Genomic DNA, 21,064 nt, shown 5'->3' with positions numbered 1-21,064 from the left:
GCTATACAAATGAGTTACAAATCCAAATTCTTCTTATGAGAGATTCTTCGGATTGAGAAAGTCCAAGTAGCATTATGAATACCTCCCTAGTTAAGAGGGAGTGTTGAAAAGTGTAACTAGGTTCGATCTCGATAATGACATGTAATTATGATTTTATGTAATGAGATGTAAATAAATAAAATAAAATTATTATATTGACTTGCTTCATGGGTTTCATGAGCAAGGGATTTTTGAGTCAAGACTCCCATTGAGAGTCTTTAGGATTTATTTGTCATCTAGTCATAAAATGTTAGAGTCATTGTCATGTAAATGAAGTCATGTTACACTTTGTAAAAGGTCATATTGTCTATGTAAAAGTATCCTCCAAGAACTTGTCACCTAACCCCTTCAAGTCAGCGTACAAACGATGAAGGAACTCTCTATATGATGTCGGCCTAACTCCAACTATCAAGTCGGCCTCAAGACCTAGTTAAGAGGTGTATAAATAACCTAAATCAACCTCCATTTGAAGCGAGAAACTCGATCTAAATTCAGTCTAGAAAGAAGTGTGAAGAAAAGATGAATTTTCTTCTAGGAGGACGTTTCTTTTGGGGAAACAAGAGAAGGATTGTTCTGAGGGTCGAAGTAAAGATCTAGACACAAAGTTTCTCTAGAGAAATCTAGTGAAGACCTAGAGATTGAGATTCTCTAGGAAAAGCCGAGAAGAAGCAGTAAGAAGAATAGAGACTGGGTTTCTCTAGAAGGGATCGAGGAGAGTAGTTCTATACCAAGAAGAAAGGCAAAGGAAGGAAGAGAAAGAGCATCAAGGTTAGTGACAAGATTCTTGGGAGGATACTAGAGTCAAGGGTCTGTGTCATGGTCTTGATACTTATCAATTGAAGATCTAGAAGAAGAATTTTGATCAGGTTTTCCTCTCAAAAGGTGAGAGGTTTTGGCCCTGGCTAAAGAAGCCTACATACTATGTCACTTGTATTTATTTATTTTCGTAATTGTCTTGATGAAGAGAACACACTAATAAGCTAACGAAGAAAATATCATAAACTAAGAATTAAAAACATATCACAAGCAATTATCAAGTAGAGAAATTGTTATCTTTGAATGCCCTAGATTTCTCAACAAAAGGTTCTCACACATGCAATCTGCATCTTGAATGTAGGAATAAAGGCCTCCCACAATCTAACGAATTTATTGACCACTAATTCGCTTCTCCATCTGTCCTTTAGTCAACGAAACATAACGAACACTGCCCAGGTGGCCGCACGAACTCGTCGCTCCATGTTAGATAATGGCTGCCATAGAGATGAGGGATTTATAACAATTAATATCGGTTCGAAATAATACGTGACCGAGAGATTTGATGAGACCCATTGCCTTATCCCAAATTTAATTTCGAAGAATGTCTGAGGCAAAAAAATTCCAAATCTATTCCTCATGGAATTGCCTTATTAAGCGAATCCCCTTCATCAATCTTTAATGCACCTTGTTCTAATAGAGCTCCTTGGTTGGCCAAAGAGTCTGCAACCGTCTTGAGGTTCCTCTTGACATGGAAGAGCTCAATCAATTTAAATTGATCCAATAATAACTTAATTCGATGCAAAAATAGGAGCTAAGATTTGTTCAATGATCTCTTTTACTTTATTCAATCGCTGAATCACAATCGTTGAATCGCAAAAGACCATCAATTTAAGAATTCCTTTAGAGTAAGGTAGATACTGCCTTGTCACAAAGCTAGATATTCAATATGTTTATTTGTAGAAATCTCTAAACCCTAGGAAATTGAATCTCCCTTTCTTTGTGAAGGCGAAAAATGACTCCCCACACTTGCCTCCCTAATTATTTAAATTTATTTTAATATGATGTATATTATGTATTATTTTAAAACAAAATTATAATTCTATTAATAAAATTAAAATATAATATAATTTTTTGATCTGTTATTATTATTTTTTTTAATTGAGTTTACTTTATATTTTATTATTATCATTTTTAATTTAATGTTTCATCTAAAATATTGGTGTGACATGAATAACATTATAAATATATTAGTCAATAAAATGTTTTGATTTTAAGAAATTTAATTCTAAATAAAATACAACATTTATATAAAAAATTAAAATAAATTTATAATTAGATTATTAAATCAAATTCTAAATAAAATGCAACAATTGTAATTTAATTTTAAATAAAATATTTGCATTTTGAGAAATTTAGTTCCTCTATACACGATGTAAAGAATTAAAATAAATTTAGAATTAGATTATTCATATTAAATCCTTCGAAAAAAAGACATTTTCTTCCTCCATGTGGGGTCTTCCTCCTAGACTAAACCGTCCATTAAAATTAGCAAATTAAAGGACCCCAAACAAAATAGTTAGGGTTGGGCTTCACACAAAGAATTACCGTGGATGGACTGATTATCGTTAACCTAGAGGACATCTAGAATTTTTAATAATAATAACACACTGGTTTGGCTGTTATTTTTGCTGTTGGGCTTGAAGTTGCCATTTCTACTGAAAATCCGCAGCTGTTGAATGTTTTTTTTCTCTTCTGGTGGCAAAGGCCATGTACGGTTATTTTCAGTGGATTGGCTGAGAATGGGCCATTAATGAAGTCGCAGTGCTGGTAAAATTAGTTCGAAGGTTTTTCGTGGACAGTAAGGGAGTAGGAAAGGATGGTGAGGATAACGGCAGACTTAATTTATCGCTGTCCGCAATATTTCAATCCAGTACGCGAGCGGGAGCTTGACCTTCGTGGTACGTTCTTTTTTAATTTGTTTGAAAGCATGAGTAGGAAAATACGGAGCAATTTCAGAGTGTGCTAAAGAGAAAAGGCATTTGAACAGAGGAGCTGCTATGCAGAACATGGTCTCTAGACCACATTTTAGGGCTCTTTATAGAATAAATTAGGGCACCATTTATTGTCTAACTGACGACAAAATGCCACTTTTAGCGTTTGTTTTTTTCTTCTTTCGTTGGAATAAAATAAATACTTATTTATCTTATAAAACCTTTCATTTCGAGAGTTACAGGCACATTACATGTATTGCATCTGCAAACCAAACCAGGGCCTGTACAAATTGCCCTACTTATACGGATATTGCCATTCTTATTCACACCGTTATATTTAACGAAGTCAGGGCACGTGCGGTACTCCCTTTCCATCATAATTACAATAGCATAAACCAGAATTTGAATTAGTATCCCCTAAATATCACTGTATTTTAAACTGATATTTGAAACAGTATCCCCTTAACAAGGACACAGAACCAGACTCAACAGAAACCCAGAACCAGCAAAGACACATTTCAGAAATTTAAAACAGAGGATAGCTGGCATAAAATGATGCACCATGGTGGTGCCTTCTTGATCTTGTTGGGCCTTGTTCTTCCCCCGTGTAAGCTGGTGATTGCTGCTTTGCAGTAAAGTCTGTCAGGTACTCCAGTCTGTGAGAGATGTCTTGCTTGGAGAGCTTCTCCTCTTGTTTCTCTTCTTCCATAACAGGGTACAGAGCAACCAGCTTCTCCAGCAACCTGTCCTTTGTCAGCTAGTCTTGGGTTTACTCTAGATGCATTGTCACAGTCAATGTTCAATTTATCCATCTATGCTGTAGTGGAGCATAGTTTTGAAAACCAGCCAGTCTGAACTGGTAATTGGTTGAAGTGGTTGGTCAGATTTCACAAGTGTGGGGGGAGTACACGACCCATGATGGCAGTTTTTCAGCTGGTTTTGGAAGTGTTAAGTTATGGTATGTTCTATGCTTATAACAGTTTACTTCTTTTTCTTATTATATTCCACCGATTAGCAATCACATGTACATAAAGTAAAGTGCAGATAGAACATTAAACGATCAACAGAAAACAAGCCAAGACAAGAGACACAAGATGTGGCGGCTAGCCAGGGACAAACCCCACAATGTGTGGGGAAACCCTTTGATCAAATCTTCTTTTATCTTCAATAATTCAGCAGAGAGAAATAGTACAATAAATCTGATTCATATCAGCAGTAGCAAACCCTAGATCAGTAGCATCAGCATTAGCGGCTTCATTATCAAACTAGGGCAGACCATATCTCACAAACCGACAGTTGGATTGACTTCATTCCACCACCAAAAGTTTCAGCTTCCAGAGGAGGTTCAGATGAACCTACAGCGCAGTTCAGATGAGGAGATCTTCTAGGCCACACAAGTCAATCTTTACTTCTGCAGTTGCAGCTTCAAATTCAACAGCTTCTGGCTTCACATGTGTGAGAGAGAGAGACCCATTTCAGCGTAGTAGAGAAGAGACTCATATCTGCGCAATAGAGAGAGAGAGATGTGATGAGATGAGTGAGTCCAAATGAGGAAAAGTCCTCTTATATTTATACACAATGTTGGTGGGTGAATAGATGTGACTGTTGGGCTTCTGAGCCTACATGAGTTGTAGGTCGGCTTGATAATAATTCCATAATCAAAATAAATTCATATCTCCATGAATACTTATCGGAATTGGATGATCTTTATATCAATCCTACACCTCTCGACGAGAGGAATCTAATAAAAATATTATTAGCCATGAATAAGATGACCCACATGAAGTTTTGACCTGGTTGCCAATTTTAACAGGAAGAAACCAGGGGCTATTTCCCTCCCAAAACAACCCCCCATTGGCTATAAAACTAACCTCCCCCCTCCTAAACTCTGAACATAAAAAAGAAACCTAACTCAACCATATAAATGTTGGCAATCAATGGTAATGTTAAAGTATTTAAACAACAATTGACATTTCCTTTAGATGTTTGAAAGTGGTTCCAACCTTACTGGACTTATATGGAGGAAGACAAAATCCATATCTCACTCAAAATTCAGTAGGCTTAGTAGTTTTCAAGATTGTGGGATTGGTAGGATTGCAACATTTTCATTGAATATCATTTATTCTTTTTCCTTAGAAAAAAACCCGTAATTTTATTCATCCAAATAGAGAACATAATTACATTTTGTATGTGCATATAGTGTTCATAAAAAACCGCCTTTGTGACATCAAGCGCTGGGACAAAAACAACCTAGGATCACCCTTAGGGAAACCCCAAAACCAAACATACTAACAAAAAACAGGGCTGAAACTTGCAAGAGGACTGGCCAAGAACAGTCTCGATACATGTAAACAATAAACAGGGCGCAGTGGCCCACTGCCAAAACCCAGAGGGTTACAAATAATTCAAGGGTTGAAAGACCTTGAAAAGGATAGTAGAGCCCATGAAACCAGCTAGACAAATGCAGGGGAAAATAAGGCCCTCGGAGCTAGGAGCGACACCACACTAGAATCCATTGAGGCCAACAAAACTGCGACGAACTAGGGGTGGTGATAGAAGGAAGAGGAAAGTAGGGAAGACGACGCCAGAGAAGCCCAGGCAAGAGGATAGAAGCCACCCCAAGCATCGACACTAGAGCACACAAAGAAAATTGTCGATGAGAACAACACCAACGAAGAAAGTGGCACCGACAGCAACAAAGCCTGTGTTCATACGCCACACATAATGCCAAATGAAGCCACCAACAGATAATGTTCGACGACCACATAAAACTAAAACTCAGAGGATGAATGAAGGCGACACGAACCAAAGGGCACACGAACCAAAGGGCACCAATGACTAGGGTTCCAGTCACCGAGTCCTCTGCTCCTTGAATGCTCCTTCACTGAATATATCATTTATGAGTGTAAGGGATTGACATTTATTCAAGAGCATGAAACCCTTTATGTACCTTGATGTTCATTGTATTGATTGTTGAACTCGCTTGCCACAACTTTAAAAAAATGTAACCTTCACTCAAACCAAAATAATATGTTAAGCTTTTTCTACCATATTATAAGGTCGAGGAGATGAGCCGTTCACTCAAACCAAAATCATTGGTTAGGCATGTTAAGATTTTTCACTTTCTACCACATTATAAGGTTGAGGAATCTGAGTTTTTAAGACTTTGAGCTAGATGTGTTGAATTTTCCATAGTCCTCTTGTTAAATTTGGCAACTAGGGCCAAACATCACTTTAGAGTCTAGACAACTCTTATGAGGCAGCTGATATTTTTCTTGGATTCCTCTTTCCGAAAGGTGTAGGATTGATCTAAATATCATCCCATTCTGACATGTACAAATGAAGTTATGAATTTATTTTGATTATGGACAAATTGTCAAGGTCGACCAACCATCAAATTAGCCTCCTCCAGCCTTCAACGTTGCATATAAATACAAGGTGCCTCCTCCTCATTTTGGCATCTCATCTCATTCATCTTTCTCTCTCTCTTTGATTGGGTACAAATTTCTAGGCCTCTCTCTCTCCACACGTGCGAAAGGAACACTGCCTTTTTGTAAAGTTTTGTAGATGTTCTATGCTAAGAGCAATTTCACTTTTCTCACAGCAATCATATAAGCAAAATGCAGATAGAACATATAAGCAGATCTTACAGAAGACAAATCTGAAACAAGAAAAATGTATGTGTTCGTTTTGGCGGTCAACAGGATGCTTCAACCAGCAAAGTCTCCTTTGGTCAGCCAGCCCAGCATATGTCACAACAACCCTCCAACCAGTAGATGAGTCAACCCAAGTCAGTTCTACAAAAGTCAACGCTGTCCTGAAAAGTCAACGCAGGAGCAGCAAGCTAAAAGTCAACGCAGCAGCAAAATGGTCAACCCTTTGACCTCGATTTTTGTGCCAGATAGTACGGCCTTCAAAAATCGAACCTCCCACAAGTTTTCAGCTTGTTTGGACCAAGCGTTGACCAAAGTCAACGCTGGTCAAACTTCTGCGAAACCCTAGCAGCAGAAACCCTAACAGCAGAAAAATCCTCTTCGTCCTTCCCACGTGTGGCTGAAATTCGTCCTCCAGGTAGCTCGTACTTTAGGATGAGAGAGGAAGATGTGAGTTTTTTTTGTTGTGTTTAAATTCTCTCCAACTTTTCCTGTATATATATCCATCAATGAGGGTGTGTGACACATCTGTTGGGCATGAGAGCCTACATTACAAAACTGGCTGACCTTGCACATATAATTTATTAAGAATAATAAATTCAAAATATAAGTTCTGCTCATCGGATTAAGACTATTTTTATATGGATTTTACACCTCTCAGAAAGAGGAATCCAACAAAAATATTAGCCTCTTAATCTGAGCATCAGAACATGGAGTTTGGACCTAGTTGTCCAAATTTAACACTTTTCTAGCTGCTGCGTTGACTAGATTTAATCGAAATTTCAGGAGGCTGATTTTGACCGGCGTTGAACCTGTTTGACTTTGTTTTTGTGAGGGAGACTTCTGTTTGGGCAGGCCACTATCTTGGGCACAAAAATCGAGGCAGTTTGACCCTTGCATTAACCAGTGTTGACTGCCCTAATTCAAGTTGCTGCGTTGACTTTTGTTGACCAGATTTGACTGGTTATTTTTGGACTGTTTTGGGCTGCATTATCTTGTTGTTGGAGGCCGAGTTGACCAAGGTTGACCGAGCTGTTTTGGAGGTCAATTTTAGGCATGTTGACCGAGCTGTTTTGGAGGTCAATTTTAGGCCTGTTGACCAACGTTGACTTTCTGGTTAGTTCTTTCAAATTCTGCGGTTTTGACTAATCCAATTTTTGCAAGTGAATATTGTAAATTGTACTCTCTCACTACTGAACTTTTGAATAATTGATCAAGGGTTTCCCCACATTGGGGTTTGTCCATGGCTAGTGCCATATCTTGTGTCCTCTTGTGTTGGCTTGTCTTCTATTGTTATTGTTTATGTTCGATCTGCATTTTACTATCATGTTGATGTGATTGCTATACTGGATATGATATTGGGCTAATAAAGAAAATTGAAGTAAAATTGCTCTAAGCATAGAACGTACCATTGTTATCCTAAAATTCACATGGTATCAGAGCTGAGGTGAAGACAAAGCCCAAGCAAGAGTGAAGAGCAATCACTAAGAGGAGCAATCACTGATCAAGAACAAGTCTCAATGGCCTCCACATCCTACTTCAAGTCTGATGATAAGCTTCATGAGAAGTCTGATTATCATGCATGGAAGATGTCTCTTGATTTGACTTTAAAAGAGCAAAATGTAATGGATTATGTGCAGGGAAAGATTTTGGAACCTCCTTCGAATGCACCGGCTGCTGCTAAGACAAAGTACAAGAAAGGTGAAGTCAAAGCCAAGAAGATCATCAGGGATTTTATTCATAAGCACTTAGTTGCTTATATCTCTGATTTGAATACATCAAAGGAGATATATGACAGGTTGGTTGGCATGTTCAAATCTAGCAATGCAAATCAAATTCTTTTCCTCAAGAACAAGTTGAAGGATATAATGAAGGGAAAAGGTGAGGATATTCAATCCTACTTCATGAGGATTCCCGAGATAAAATATGATCTTCTTTCGATTGGTGAAGCTATTGTTGATAGGGAGCTCACTCTCATTGCCTTTGGAGGTCTTCCTCTCGAATGGCATGTGTTCAACACTACTATTCTCAATAACAACAGAATTCTAGGTTCTGAAGAATTGCTGACTAGATGTTCTCAAGAAGAAACAAGGATGATGGAATTAGAGATGCCTTCGAATAGGAATAATCCTACCGCATTCTCCGCTCGTGCCAAGAGGAAGAACAATGCAGGTTCAAAGAAGCACAGTCAAGGAAGATCAGGATTCAAAAATGGAAGGAAAGGAAGATGCTTCGTTTGCAACAAGTTTGGTCACTATGCCAAGAAGTGTCCAAATAGAAGGGACACATCTCATGATGATGATCACAATCATTCCAGGGGCAACAACAACAATCAAAGGAATGGCAGGTTCAATAACAAAGGGAAAAGGAATGCTTCCGCTACTCAACTTGGAAATGATCGAGTTTCTAGAAGAACAAGAAACTCCAGGTATGATGAGTCTAATGTTGTAAATTCTAAGCAAAAGGAATTTTATCTTATATCTACCCTCTCTACTGCCTCTCCTCTGGATACTTTGGGAAATTGGTTGATTGATAGTGGTGCCTCAAGGCACTTCACCAGGTACAAGGAAGATCTTTCAAATCTGATAGAGAAGGATACAAATTTGGAAATTATCCTTGGAGACAATGGAACCTATCCCGTGAAGGGAGTTGGGAATGTTACCATTCAATTGAATCAAGGTAACACCGTTCATCTTCAAGAAGTACTATATGTACCTGATCTAAAGAAGAATCTAGTGTCTATCTCGGCGATGGAAGACAAAGGATTCAAGGTGGCATTCATCGATGGAAAGGTACGTGTGTGGAAAAGAAATTTCAAAGAAGCATTTACTCTTGGATTCATGGTTGACAATTTATATCAAGCTAGAGGAAGTCCATTGGGAGCCATGTCTTGCGACACATCTCTTCAATTCGAACTATGGCACCAAAGGTTTGCTCATCTTCACTATAAGGCTCTACCTGATGCAAGGAAGATGGTTACAGGTATGCCCGAATTCAAAATAGAGCATGAAGGTGTGTGTCAGGGGTGTGCCGAGGGAAAACATACAAGGGGACCATTCCTCTCAAGTGATAGCAAGACCACAAACATTTTGCAATTGGTTCATTCTGATCTATTTGGTATGTTGCCTGTGACATCATTAGGAGGATATTTATATTATGTTGTCTTTGTGGATGACTTCTCTCGCAAAACTTGGATATATTTCTTGAAGAAGAAGGACGAAATATTCTCATGGTTCCATGCCTTCAAAGCCTTGGTGGAAAATCAAATAGAGAAGAAGATCAAGATATTGAGGACCAATAATGGATCCGAGTATGAGTCAAATGAATTCAATGACTATTGTAGGGAAGCTGGCATTAAGAGGGAGACTACTGCATATACTCCTGAGCAAAATGGTGTTGCTGAAAGGAAGAATTGTTCCATTATAGAAGCCACTTGTGCCATGCTTCATGATCAAAGACTTCCAAAGTTCTTATGGGGAGAAGCTGCCAACACTGCTGTGTACGTTCAAAATCGATGCCCTCATCAAGCATTGGACTCCAAAACTCCCGAAGAAGTTTTCATTGGTAAGAAACCTGATGTTTCTCATTTTAGAATTTTTGGTAGTCCCATATACTTTCATGTGCCGAAAGAAAAGAGAAGTAAATTGGAGGCATTTGGGAAGAAAGGAACTTTTGTGGGCTACAATGAAACTTCTAAGGCATATAGAATCTATGTGCCTGGTCAAAGAGAAGTAGAGTTGAGTCATGCTATCTCCTTCAATGAGGATGTTGCCTTAAGGAAGATTAGCAACCTTCTTATTCCAAGGAAGGACAAAGAAGCAAATGCAGGAAATTAGGGAGATTTGCAGGATGAGCCGATGCCCGATGTTGAAGAACTAATGGATCCCATTGATCCTCCTCCTCCAAAAGGAGACCCTCATGGTTGAGGGAAACTCTCGAAGATGTCGAGAGACATGTTGCACCGAGGGGGACATTTCGTGAAAGCAAGAAGCCTAATAGGTACCAAGGGTACTTAACTGCTATGAGCACCATTATTCAGTCTGAACCTTGCTCATTCGAAGAAGCTGTGAAGCAACAAGTATGGAAGGATGCTATGAACGAAGAGTACGAGTCAATTATGAAGAATGATGTTTGGGATGTGGTCCCTAGACCCTAGGACAAATCTGTTGTCACCTCTAAATGGCTCTACAAGATCAAGCATGGTGCTGATGGAAGTGTTGAGAAGTTCAAGGCCAGATTTGTTGCTCGAGGCTTCTCTCAAAAGGAAGGTGTAGATTATGATGAGATATTTGCACCCATTGCTCGCTACACCACCATCCGTTCGATTATAGCCCTTGTTGCCTCGCAAGGATGGAATCTACACCAGATGGATGTCAAGACTGCCTTCTTGCATGGTTCACTTAAGGAGGAAGTCTATGTGGAACAACCTGAGGGGTTTGAAGTTCAAGATCGTCAGACACATGTATGCAGGTTGAAGAAAGCCCTCTATGGGTTGAAGCAAGCACCCCGGGCTTGGTATGAGAGGATTGATAGCTATCTGATGAAGCTGGGATTTACAAGAAGTGAAGCTGATTCGAACCTTTACTTTAAGGTTGAGAATGATAGACCTCTCATCTTGGTACTCTATGTGGATGATCTCTTTCTGGCAGGTTCAGGCCCTCTTATTCATTAATGTAAGAGAGTGTTGGCTTCTGAATTTGATATGAAGGACCTAGGACTGATGCATTTACTTCCTAGGGTTGGAGGTTTGGCAAAAGCTAGGGGAGATTTTTCTTTCTCAAGGAAAATATGTTGTGAAGCTACTTGAAATATTTGGGATGGTGGACTGCAAGTCCGTGACTGCTCCGATGGAACTTAACTTCAAGAAGTTATGCAGAAGTGCTGCTGGGCCTGATTTGGGAAATCTTTCTGGGTATCACCAACTCATAGGGCCCTTGATGAACTCCCGTCTGGACATATGTTTTGCAGTGAACACATTGAGTCAGTTTATGGTCGAGCCTCATCATATACATTGGATTGTTGCCAAGAATCTCTTGAGATATCTCTGGGGCACAATCACTTATGAATTGAGATACATTACCGGGAATGTGAGGCTCCATGGCTACTGTGATGCTGACTGGGCTAGGAGTGTGGTGGTTTGCAAAAGCACATCAAGATGTTGCTTCTCTCTAGGTTATGCTTCAATATCATGGATGAGCAGGAAGAAGAATTCGATTGCTTTAAGCACCACTGGGGCTGAATACATTGCTGCTAGTTTGGCCTCTTGTGAAGATGTGTGGTTGAGTAAGCTCTTTAGTGAGTTGCTTGGACATGTGCTGGATACCATCGTGATCTTCTGTGACAACCAGAGTGGGATTTGTCTTTCTGAGAATCCCATGTTTCATGATCGCTCCAAGCATATTGACATCAGGTACCACTTTATCTGGGATATGGTACAACAGATGAGCAGGTCATCGATATTCTTACGAAGTCCCTTGGGAAGGTCAAATTTTTTAACCTTCCATGAACGATTTAGAGTCTTGGAGTGACCCTCTTATGAGGGTCTTGTATGAGATGGATAGTGAGCTCTGGGAACTTCGGGGGGCTTGGCGTACTTCTTGGAGCGATGAGCGACCGTAGGGTGCCTCACCCTCCCCTAGTGCTGCATTGTGTACAGGGTGAATGGCTCACTTTGACCTGTGATACCCCATGGTGGCATATGCATAGGCTAAGTGGTTCACCCTCCCCTATGGCATATGAGCAGGATGAATGGTTCACCTTCTCCTGCCGACACATCCTACATATGAAGTCCAAGACTCATGGGAAGTACCTCTAATCTGGCCAATGAGTAGGGAAATGACGATAGGGACCATAGTACCACTATTGGACGCATCGTGTACTACTGTACTCCCTATGCTAGGATGTTGATATTGATCCTGGATCAATGGAAACTGATTACGGGTATGTTCTTTTCGCGGTACATATTCAACCTGTCGAAATACGTTAGGGCAACGTATTCTACCAACCAAATATGCGTATTCGAAATTTAGGACACGACGGAAAACGTAGAATACGTATTCAAGTTTTCATGACACGTTGAAAATCGTATTCGACACGTATTAGGGCCGTTTTCATGTCCAATACGTAAAATACGGGACACGGGACCCTGGGGGACGTGTCCTGTGACTTAGGTGGAAACCCTTCCACAAGAAAAACCATCGAACACTTTTCTAATATTTTGTGAGTACAAAAATGCTTCTACTCCAACTAAAAAGGAAGCCCCAACTCCCTAGTACTCTAGAAAAACATTCAAGCTTATCAGGTAGCTCCATGTCTTGAAAGGACGATCTTGCACCCTGGTTTTATCAGGTCCAAATGGAAAGATGCTCCATCGCCCTGGTTTTATCAATTGCAACTGATAGGATGCTTCAACACCCTGCAAGCTCCAACTTGCCCTAGCACGAACTTGCCAACCTGAAGTAGTTTCAGGCTACAACCTAAAGGCGACTTCACTCTCCTGCCTTGCAACACGCAAACACCCTGAAAATATATATAAAAATAGAGAAACTATTTGTTGGCTCTTGTACTAGGGACAATGTCCCACTTACAAAGTTATTCAATGAAACCCTTTCTGCTAATGTGCGCTTCAAATCAGACTTTTCAAACTTTAGAATTGCTTCTTGTCTTTTACTTCAATAGCAATTTCAACATAGCCAAACTCAAAACTTCTGACAAATACCTTAGATGAACAATCAACTATAGAATTGCCTTTTGCATATTGTCAAGATAATACATAAATAAGCTGAAGCATAAAATCTCACTGGTGTACCTGTTGATGTCTACTTCTAATTTATGTCAAGGATATGCTTGAAGATTTCTGCTTTTGATTTGACCTTGTTCTCAGATGTTTGCAAATTGATGCCAAGATGCCTTTTGAACAAAACCAAAAGAGAGACTGATTCACTGACAGACCAATCCTTAAATGCATAATGTCCTGCATAGATTTTTCCCTAGGGTTTACTTATAACTAGGGTTTCAATAAACTTCGTTCTTCTTGTATAGGAAATAACACAAATAACTTGCTCAAGAAATGATATAGGACTTCAGTAAACAATACTATCTTTTCAATATCACAATACCCAAACAATGCAGTGTTGCCAACTAGTTAATCCAAGTAAATTTGTTTAGTCAAACTCAATAGTTGCAAACAATCTTGAATGAATGAATTGATTGACCAGCTACAACATGAAACCAAACTCAACTAGGATTTACCAATTGTAAAGTTATGCTAACCTTCTATAACAGAAGTGTGGATTGTCCCACTGTCTTGTGTTGAGCTATAGATAGGGAAATAATTTTAATAAATTGGGTTACTTCCCTGAAGATTTCCGTAGAGATAGATGGACTTTGGATCGTGAGTAGGCTGTCTTATGATGATTCACGAATGGGAAAAGAAATGCCAATAAGACCGATTGTTCTCTAGTAGATACGTGTAGCTTATTATGCATCTTTGGTTTGATTGAATCAATCTGCCAAGGATCTATGCTCCTGTAGGCACTCGAGCATCTTCATGGGTTGACTCTGTCCCAAAAGGAGGACGAAGACTAGTCTGTTGTGTTCAATAGTTACAATACTGGGAAGGGTTTGACTTGAGTGGTTCGCATTTATGCATATCAGGGAATGTGAGGGCTTAGAAAACCCAATCATATCTACCAAAGTGGCTGATCTAGGTTTAATTGTTGAAAATTGATAGCTAAGGGATGAATTTCCTTGCATAAAATCTCGTTTCTAACAATTCGAGAGTGACTTTCCGAAAGTAGAAAGTCATGTATATCATTTCAACCATGACTTTCCAAATATAGTAACTTACCTTGCTTCTATTAGTAATCATGTATAGATGATGGAAAATCACTTAACTTATCGTTGATCAATCTATATTGTTTAATTTTTAACTTGATCATCAATATTATTAAAATTATTATTATTGCACGTATGATACAATAATATTATCTAAAGCGGAATTACATGTCACTTCTCCTGCTTGGCACTCGATCATGCCACCTCACATCTCTCTCCTTGATGGCAAATCAAACTCTCTCATTCAATGATACATTACTCTCTCCCTCTCTCTCTTTAATGCTTTTACACACCTCTTACACTTCTTACGCACTTGAATGACCCGTCATAAAGATTCCTCTTACACCTCTTTAATGGATATGTTACACTTCTCCTTAATGGTGGCTTGAATTACTAGGACATGTGTTCTCCTCTTTTATGGAAGAAGTCACTAAGGCATGCATACTCCCTCTTGATTGCATGAGTTACTAAGGCAAGCATACCTCCTTTATGGCACAAGTTACACTCCTATTTTGGCTTATGTAACTTTTCCTCAAGGCATGGGAGTTACTCCTTCTTGAATTCGACCTCCTTGCTCTTCCTTTATATTGGTGCGTCACATTTCCTCTACAACTCACTTATGGATTGTCAAAGGAGAGTATGAACTTGAGAGAGAGAGAACTAGAGAGATTAGAGAAGAATTGAGAGAGAGAGAGTCTTGAAGAGTAAGAGCCGACTTGGTGAGCAAAAGTAATTCGATGTTAGTTACTGCTCTTTCTCTCATTGTATTTTGTATCTTTGCTGAAGTTTGAACATTTGATTTCTAATAGAAGAAAAATTGATTGGGTTTTCCCTTTGGGGGTTTCCCCCCGTTCTTTGGACCTAAACTCACTGTGTCTTATTGAGTTCTTGGCCGTTTTCTATTATGTATATGGTTTGTGTTCTATCTACAATTGCTTAACTAATATTGCATATTAAAAAGTTATTGGATCAAATAACTGTTACGACATAGAACTTTAGAATTTCAACATGGTATCAGAGCTTTGGTGAAGACAAACTCAAGAAGGCAAGTGTTGTTCCAACCCATTTTCTGCTAAAATATCTCTTGCTGTCCACTTTATTTACAATCCATTTTCTGTTAAATATCAAGTGTTGTCCACTCCATTTGCAGCCCATTTTTTCTGCTAAAATATCTGTTGCTGTCCACTCTATTTACAACCCATTTTTAGCTGAAATATCAAGTGTTGTCCACTCTATTTGAAACCCAATTTTTGCTGAAATATCACACGCTGCTCATTTTCTGCTTAAATATTTATTCATTTCACTTATTGCTGAAATATCTCTTGCCATCCCTTTCTATTTGCTGCTGAAATTTTGAGCAGATCAAGATGTCTTCCTCTTACTTTAAGAATGAAGAGAAGCTGGTTGATGCTTCAAACTTTTTCCCTTGGAAGGGCAAATTGGATATTACTCTTGAAGAACATGATGTTCTTGAGTATTTTGAAGGAGAGGTAGCAGAACCAGCTGAAAACTCCAATGTTGCTATCAAGGCCAAATACAAGAAAGGAGAAGTCAAGGTTAAAAGGATTATCTTTGATTCTATGGGAGACCACCTCATCACTTTTGCCTCCAACTTGAAGAAAGCCAAAAAAAAATGTATGACAAGCTGATTGGAATGTATCAAGTGGACAACTTGAGTCAAATATTTACTCTGAAGAGTCAGCTCAAGGATATTAAGATGAACAAAGGAGTGACAATTCAAGCATACTTCATGAGAATGTCAAAAATCAAAGTTCAACTGTCAAATTTTGGTGCTGAAGTTATTTATGATAAAGAGCTGATGCTGATTACGCTTAGAGATCTTTTTTCTTCTTGGGAAACTTTTATTACTATCATCAATAATAATGACAAGTTTCTTACATTTGATGAGCTCCTGGGAAAGTGTAGTCAAGAAGAGGCTAGAATGATTTCCAAAGGAAGAATTCCCAAACATGAGGGAGAACTTACTGCCTTTGCTGTCCAAGGCAAGAAGAAGAAAGGAAGAAGAGGCCATTGCTATTCGAAAAAGCCTGCTTGCAACAGTTCCTCTAAATGGAAGAAAGACTTATCAAAAGTCCAATGCTACAACTGCCATAAGAATGGCCACTATGCCCATGATTGTCCAGAAAACAAAAGAGCACCAAGATCCAACTTCAACAATCGTTCCAACAAATCTGATTATAGAAGACGAAGAGAAGCTCCTTCTACTCATAAAGAGAGCTTATGTTCTCAAAGAACCCAATTTATGATAACAATGCAACTGAAACCCAATTATAATACTTTTTTGTTTTTGCTCTTTCTAGTTCCTTTCCTGCAGATTCTTGTGATCGCTGGTCGGTTGATAGTGGTGCCTCAAGGCACTTTACTGGCTATAAAGAAGTGCTCTCTAATCTGGTTGAGAGGGATACCAATTTGAAAATCATTCTTGGAGACAACACTACATATCCTCAGTTGCTATACTTAGGGCTTCCAGATCTGCTGTCTAAAACATTATGAACAGACCTTCACATTCCACTTTACGACAGCTCCTTCATATCAGCCCTAAAAACACATCACTGTCCATAGTAGGTGACAATCTTCAGTTCTTTATTTAGGGTCACAAGTACAATTCTCCAATCATCTCAAAAATCAGGACTGAATGTCACATGATTTTTTTAAGGCAGAACATAGGTGACTGTCTATATACTGAAGTAGCCCTAAACTATGGCATATAAGGACACCTACTAGCAGCCTCCTTGCTCCTGCAACCTTTTTTATTCCTCTTGTCCTCGGCCTCTGTGCCTCTTTTTTTGCTGCTAGGCTTTCCCCACAGTCCTTCTACATGCTTCATCCCTTCACTGTCTTCAGAAGCTCTTTCCTCACTACTGTATGCACTTCTGGCCAGCCCAAAAATACTGCTACAGGAGTTTGGATCTTCTTCCACAGGGATAGAGATATTTTGACCTGCAATACAGAGATTTAGCCTTCACAATGTGCCACGGATCTGCCCAGATTTCTTCGTCATGGCCTGGCGCAATTTCTTCTTTGGATTTCAGCCCAGGTTAGGGCTTGCTAATAGACCACGTCAGCCCTACCAGCGCTGGCCTAAGTCACCTCAGAAAGCTTCGCTTTCTTCTCTTGTAGGCTCCTCCCTGTCCTTGGCCATTGTGCAAACTCTGAGATCTGGTCAGGGTTACCTCAGACCTCCTAAACAACTCAATGACCTGTGTTCTTGGCTCTTTTCAGACCTTCTAATCCTGCGCTGTCCTCCTCTAAGATTGCGGCCTAGATTAAGATGCTTCCTAGGCCTTTCGTCCCTATCCAAAAGAGAAACAACCTGACTGCAATATCACAGTACTCCTCAAATCTGTGCACAGAACCAACCCAATTCATCTTCACAATCCGTGGCCTGCTTCACCAAGGAAACTAAAAACAGTCCCAAGTAGATGTAAAGACACCTCTTCCTTGACTTTGTCTAGGCTGCTTCAGATCTGTGCTATTTCAGAGAGAAACCTTGTGATGTTTCCACACTTGGATGTATAACTTTTCTTGTAGCCTCACTAGGCCTATTAGTCTGCCATAAGGCCTACACTTTTTCTTTGATCAAAATGATAACTTTTCCTCACTTAGCTGCTTCATTGTAAGAACAAATCCTCCATGAGCATAGCTAGATTTCAAAATCCGGCTTACTCTTTGAGAACTTGCTCCTTTATGACTAAAGTTTTTGTAAAAAAGTTGCATTTGACATTGTCACTGCAGATGTGTTGATGCTTCGTATGATTATTGTAATATGTCTTTGCAGACCTTGACCTAATATAAGTCTGGAATGGTCTGGACTGTTTTTTGGATAGCATATATATCTCAGCCTTATAATGATCAGAGAATGACATTTAGACTTCAAGATATAAAACTTAGTTTCATTCTCTAGGTATTGGCCTAGATTCACCTTCTAGACTTCAGTCCCTTTGTAATATATATATATATATATATCCCGGATTTTAGTAGACTTGTTGAATTCGTCAGACTTTCAGACCCTTCAGACTTGAGATCCTTTTGTGAAAAACACAGACCTCGGACCTCAGATTCCTTTCGGACCCCTGTAATGACTCACAAACTTTGGCTCTTTAGAAGTTTGGATGACAGATTTTCTTTCTTGGACGTAATAGATCTACAAGTTTCTTGGATAGCAGACGTTTGATTTTAAATAGAAAAGGAAGAATTACTTGCTTGATTGATGCCACAAACTTAGGAATAGAGATCTTATATTAGCTCACAGTCAGACTTGTATTAGAATCCTTTTCTTCTCTTCTCATAATGCCAACAACTTTGTGAACTTCTAGCCTCTTTTTGTCAACCTTGGCTCTGATACCATGTTGGCAAAGGAGATGTAGAGTATTGAGATTTTGCTTAGCTTGATAATTACTTGTGAACATTGTGGGTTTCTTATTAATTATTTTTGTGTTCTCTTTCATCAAGCAATTATCAAAATGTAAATATGAAGATCACAAGATACAATAGACACAAGATATAGGCTCCATGCCAGGGCAAAACCCCACAACTTGGGGAAAACCCAAACAATCCACTTCTTATAGAATCAGATCCAAAATGAGACTTCCAAGACCCAAAGACCTAGACCTAGACCTTCGTCAATCATCAAGTCAGCCCTTCCAAAATTATCTTCAATCAAGTTCAAGTCAAAGATGGTCAATCTGCTACAAGCCAATATTTCAGTCCTGCAATCATAGGTCTGAATTTCATTCTTCAATCTTTGGCCCTGCAACTACAAGTCTGCAACTCGTTTTCCATCTTTGGCCCTGCAATTATTTCAGTAACCCTAACCATTTCATCATGTGTGAGCAAATGAATTCAGGTCTCTTTCTTTTCCTCAAGTTTCACTTCCCGTCTAGTTCTTCGCTGTCTTTTCTTGTAATATCCCAGATCAAACTTGCTTGACTTCTCTCACAAATGAGGACGAAATCTGTCCTATATATAGTCATCCATGAAACATGCCCCAATGGAGCCGACTTATGGCGGAGCCGACTTGGTGATTGGAGGACACGATGACACAAAATTAAATTCTTTTGTATGGTACAATATACTCAAATGGGTCTTATACATAATAACACAGACCTTGACTTATGACAAAAACCTAGAAGCACTCAATGGGTGCTTTGACCTATTGACAAAAATCTTTGAGCATGAAACCCATGCTTAATAAATATTTTTCTTTTCTTCTTTTGACAAATACATAAGAATGACATGAGTACAAAGACAAATATGAAGACCAAACCTACTTACTTTTCCAACAGCCCCAACCAATTGGTACATAACATGTTTACTCTATGCCATAGAGATGTAAATTGTTAGTATTTTGATTTAACCTTGAGGTTTCATGAGACATTTTGATTCCTTTGTTCCATATTTTATGATAATTATTTTGTTGACTATTTGGGGTTTAATGTAGACTGATCTATTTAAATAAATAATATAATTAATGTGCTGATGGAACTCTATTAGGCATCTATTATACTATGGTGATTTAATATTTATAAATATTTTGTAAGCAACGCAAGTTGGTGTAAAGAATTCCTTTGAGGAGACCTTTATATCATTTATTATTGCATTGAACAAATGTCTGTCTTACAAATATTTTCTTACATATGCTCGCTATATAAATTTACAGGCAATAAAATTGCAGTTATCGAGAACATGGGAGCAACAGAGGTATGTTGTCTTGTTCTTTGCTTGATACTTGTACAATAAGAATGTGTAGATATCTATTTTTCTTGTATATTAAATTCTCTTTATTTGTCTTGAAGATTAGTTCCTTATGGTGCATAAGTGCATATCCTGTGTTGAAATCTAGCTATCAAGATATTTATATGAGTCATGTAGTATCGTGTTGTAGTCATGGCTGTCTCTCATGTAATTTTTTTGTCAGAATGACTAAGTTCTAAGAGATATCCCAATTTTTCATGCAATTTTATTGTCAGAATGACTAAGTTCTAAGAAATCTCTAAATTTTTATTTAAACTCTTTGCGCAAGGAACCTCCTAAGCAACAAAGCCTAGAGGCATACCAAAATAATGTGGTATAGATATCTATTTTTCTTGTATATTAAATTCTCTTTATTTGTCTTGAAGATTAGTTCCTTATGGTGCATAAGTGCATATCCTGTGTTGAAATCTAGCTATCAAGATATTTATATGAGTCATGTAGTATCGTGTTGTAGTCATGGCTGTCTCTCATGTAATTTTTTTGTCAGAATGACTAAGTTCTAAGAGATATCCCAATTTTTCATGCAATTTTATTGTCAGAATGACTAAGTTCTAAGAAATCTCTAAATTTTTATTTAAACTCTTTGCGCAAGGAACCTCCTAAGCAACAAAGCCTAGAGGCATACCAAAATAATGTGGAGGGTTGCATGATTGTTGAAGCCTTTCTCATGAATTTCTAGGAAAACATGGTTTCAGTCTTTTGGTGATGTGGATATCGATATAGCTTGATGTTGATGGGGTCTGATCCTGCGTTTACTTCTATTGTATGCTCAATTTCCCTGTTAGGAGGCATTTTCATAGGCAGGTCTTGAAATACCTTTTCATGCTTCTGAATTAGATCTTGTACTTCTGGTGACTCTTCGCTGATCATGTTTGCATATAACATTTCTAATTGGTGACATTGTACTACATAAGCTAGTGCTCCTTTTCGAATCATCTTCATCATCGGAGATGACGATACAATTTGATTCTTTGGTGCTAGGAATTCGTATAATTTGTACCTCTGCCCTCCCCA

General features: G+C 38.6%; 1 protein-coding gene across 1 annotated transcript in view; it reads left to right on the top strand.

Annotated features, from left to right (window-relative positions):
• The first annotated feature begins 2,351 nt into the window (after positions 1 to 2,351).
• The window catches only part of LOC149201412 (U2 small nuclear ribonucleoprotein A'-like), a 172,789-nt gene continuing 154,076 nt past the window's right edge, over positions 2,352 to 21,064 (top strand). The window contains exons 1-2 of the mRNA XM_089402943.1: positions 2,352 to 2,753; positions 19,956 to 19,996. Coding sequence (XP_089259069.1) covers positions 2,672 to 2,753; positions 19,956 to 19,996 — 123 coding nt within the window. The 5' untranslated portion in view covers positions 2,352 to 2,671. The remainder of the gene's footprint in view (positions 2,754 to 19,955; positions 19,997 to 21,064) is intronic.

This window comes from Pinus tabuliformis, chromosome 2_1 (genome assembly GCF_031772625.1).
Source record: "Pinus tabuliformis cultivar Carrire ecotype Pingquan chromosome 2_1, CPIR1, whole genome shotgun sequence".
Classification (NCBI taxonomy): domain Eukaryota; kingdom Viridiplantae; phylum Streptophyta; class Pinopsida; order Pinales; family Pinaceae; genus Pinus; species Pinus tabuliformis.
This window is presented reverse-complemented; position numbering and strand designations above follow the sequence as displayed.